This window comes from Lathyrus oleraceus, chromosome 5 (genome assembly GCF_024323335.1).
Source record: "Lathyrus oleraceus cultivar Zhongwan6 chromosome 5, CAAS_Psat_ZW6_1.0, whole genome shotgun sequence".
Taxonomy (NCBI): Eukaryota; Viridiplantae; Streptophyta; class Magnoliopsida; order Fabales; family Fabaceae; genus Lathyrus; species Lathyrus oleraceus.
Window position 1 is genome coordinate 79,587,151 of NC_066583.1, and position 3,484 is coordinate 79,590,634.

The following is a 3,484-nucleotide window of genomic DNA, read 5'->3' on the forward strand; positions in this document are numbered from 1 at the left end:
ATTGATATAATCAATTATTAACAAATTATTATTAAATTATATTATGGTAGATTATCATTAATCATTAATTACTGATGAATTTATTTGATTGATCTTTATGCCTGACTGAAACGCTATGGGTTCTACCATTAAGTTCAGTCCAAGAGAGGTGTTTGCCCATAATCATTTATTTATTTAAGCGTTACCTAATTAGATGATTAACATATTATACAAAACCAAAATGGAAATGAGAGTAGTTCATCCTGTCATTATTTGTTCTATTAATATCACTCATAGTTATCTTTTATTATAATATTATCCATTCATTTAAACCCTTTAGTATTAACATTTGTTAAATGACAAGAAAATTCTATTAAAACTTCAATTTCAAAAATTATTATTTTTTAATTTAATTAATTATATATAAGTAATTAATATATACCATTTTAAGTCTTTCTTTTTAATTTTACAAAAAATTTAAAATAATAACTAATTGTATTAAATTTAATGATAATATAAATTTCATTTTTCAAAATATTCTTATTTATATTCATTATAGGATTTTTCATGAGTTGTAATAAAAATATATTAATTAAAATATTAATAAATTTTACATTGATATTCTAAATATGCATATAATTTGAGGCATAAAAATAAGAGCATTTTTATTTCTATACTAAATTTTACTCTCAATACTTACACCAAATATATATATATATATATATATATATATATATATATATATATATATATATATATATATATATATATATATATATATGGTAAATAGTGTTTTTATTTTTTTAATATATAAAAGATATTTTTATTTTAAAATATTTTTTGATAAGATAAATATAAAATTCGTCATTAATCAATTTTATTATTGTATTACCCATACAAATATATGTTATTAACCACATATTTTACTTATAATTCATTAACCAAGTTTACCACTTCATTAATCAATAAAATATATAGCATTAACCAAATTCTAACATTAAAATAAATTTTGTATTTCATATTTTAATGTTATAATTTGGTTAATACTATTTATTTTATTAGTTAATAAAATAGTAAATTTGGTTAATAAATTATAAGTAAAATATGTTGTTAATAACCTATATTTTTGTGATTAATACAATAATAAAATTGATTAATGAAAAAAAATGTATTATATAAATAATTTTAAAAATAAAAATATTTTTTTATAAATAATATTTTTTTATTTATTAAAAAAGATAAAAACATTATTCACCATTTAAATACGGCGAATATTGTTTGGTGTAAATATTAGGTGTAAGATTTAGTGTAGTAATAGCATTATTCTAAAAATAATACAAAGTAGACACATAATTTGTAGGAACTTTTAGTGTATTTATATTTTATTTCAATTCATTTATTTAAACTACTTTATTAACAATTTTTAATATCTAAACAATTGTATATGTAAATTTTACTTTTTTTCTTTTATAAAATAGAAGAATTTAACAAAAAAAAAAAAGAGAGAAATTGAAAATAAAATAAAAAATAGACATAGTACTCGTTTGCTCACTAGTATAATATTGTAAATAAGATTAGATAGCAACTCATATAGAAATCAAAATACTTTTGCATTATGTGAAAGGAAATACATTTTATTTAATTAATATTTATTTATTGCAAAAGTGAGAATGGAACCCTCTTTCAATGTTTTAGCACCAGGTTCTTATTTTCATTATTGCAAAAAAAAAAAACTGAGAGTCCAAATACTCTGCATTATTATGACATATAGAATTACTCTTGCATCACATAATTAAACATCAAACTCCAGCAACTTGTTCAAGTACTCCCTTTTCGGTGCGAGTTGTATAATGAAAATCTACAAACTCCTCGTACTTGAATGGCTTGTAACGAAGAGGGTGATCTTCATCTACCAACTCCGATGGCACCTTAATAAGTGTTTCTTGCTTTGGCACAGCAAAAAGAATGAATGCCAATCTCTCTTTGTCTCCTCTTGTCACCACTCTGTGTGTTGGTGCTTGGAGTCTCCCATTACTCCATGCCTATATATTAATTGCAATGGAAAATATAAAAATGAATATTCAAAATCTTGATATTTTATTTATGCATAATTATACATTACCTTCAACATGTCACCAACAATCACAATAAAACCATTAGGAGGAATGTTGACATTAACCCAATTTCCCGAGTTTGGTAAAACCTGCAAACCTTGGACTTCGTTGTGGCATATTAGGGCTAAGGTGCCTTTGTCAGTGTGAGGCACTAAAGCAATTTCAGAATCCTTGTTTTCTTCAGGAAGTTGATACCTTGTCATTCGTGAATCATTGTGGCTATTCAACTCTTCAACTTCCGCAATATATTCTTCTGGAAGACCAAAACCCTCCACAACCATCTTTAAGATAAGCCTGCTTAATTCTCTTGTTTTTGAGGTCAAAGAACTCAGTGTCTCACTGCAAATATTAAATTTATTAAGCCTCATTGCATTACCAAGTAATAAATATATTTTAAAATAATTTCTAAAATAAACTATATTTAATATAAATAAAAATTATAATAATTATAAAATAAAATAACTAATAATTACCTGAATGTTAGATTTCCTTCCGGCCACATGAGGTTAGTGAAATTCTGAGATGTATCTGACTTAAGAGCGTCGTCAATTCCAAAACTCTGACAATGAGGAATAACATGACTCTTAGCAGTGTAACCCCTATATGCTCTTGTGCTAGAGAACTTCAACTTTGTCTCTTCAGGTAGTTCAAACAAAGATTTCATGCCTGTGAACATTTCTTCTCGTAATTCATTCGGTATTTCATCGCATCTTAAAAGAAAAGCACCGTGATTCTCAAATGCTTCTCGCACTTTCTTACTCATTTCTTTCCATCCTTCACTTCCTTCTTCTAATGTCACTCCACTGCTCTTTCGAAAATCTAAAATTGGAATTCCACTCTCACTATCCATTTTTCTTTTGCACTATATTTCGCTATGTAGAATGTATATTTCTCGACTGATGTTCAACTATATATAGTGACAATATATAAATTACTATAGAAATAAATTTATTTATTTTTACCAATTGTATTTTTAATATTATTATCACCTATTAAAATTATTCTATTTTTATATTTTAATTCAAATAACCATTGAATTTGTTTTCAAGGATAAGGATTAAGTTCCATTCCAAAATGAATTCCACTTTATTTTTAAAAAAAAATATTTTTTATTTTTTATAATATTATATAGATTATTCTAAAACATGAAGATATTATATTTATTAAATTATAGTAAAATAATCCATAGTAAAAGTAATTTGGTCAAATTAATTTTATCTTTCTTTTAATTACAAGTATATCTTAATAGGTGTAAAATAAGTAAAAATGATACTCATTATAAAAAATTAGTATCTAGAAGACAAAATTTGAGTCAAAGAAAATTAGTAGTTTTTTTAACTACTCCCTAAGTTGATAAGCATCATATATATATATATATATATATATATATA

The 3,484-nt window shown here is 23.5% G+C and overlaps 1 protein-coding gene across 1 annotated transcript; it reads right to left on the reverse strand.

Annotated features, from left to right (window-relative positions):
* Window positions 1–1,570: 1,570 nt before the first annotated feature.
* On the reverse strand, window positions 1,571–2,981 carry LOC127086975 (probable inactive 2-oxoglutarate-dependent dioxygenase AOP2). Its single transcript, XM_051027802.1, has 3 exons — window positions 2,567–2,981; window positions 2,102–2,432; window positions 1,571–2,021 (listed from the first exon to the last, which is right to left on the reverse strand). The coding sequence occupies exons 1-3, from the start codon at window positions 2,941–2,943 to the stop codon at window positions 1,779–1,781; spliced, it is 951 nt and encodes a 316-aa protein (XP_050883759.1). The 5' UTR covers window positions 2,944–2,981; the 3' UTR covers window positions 1,571–1,778.
* Window positions 2,982–3,484: the final 503 nt, after the last annotated feature.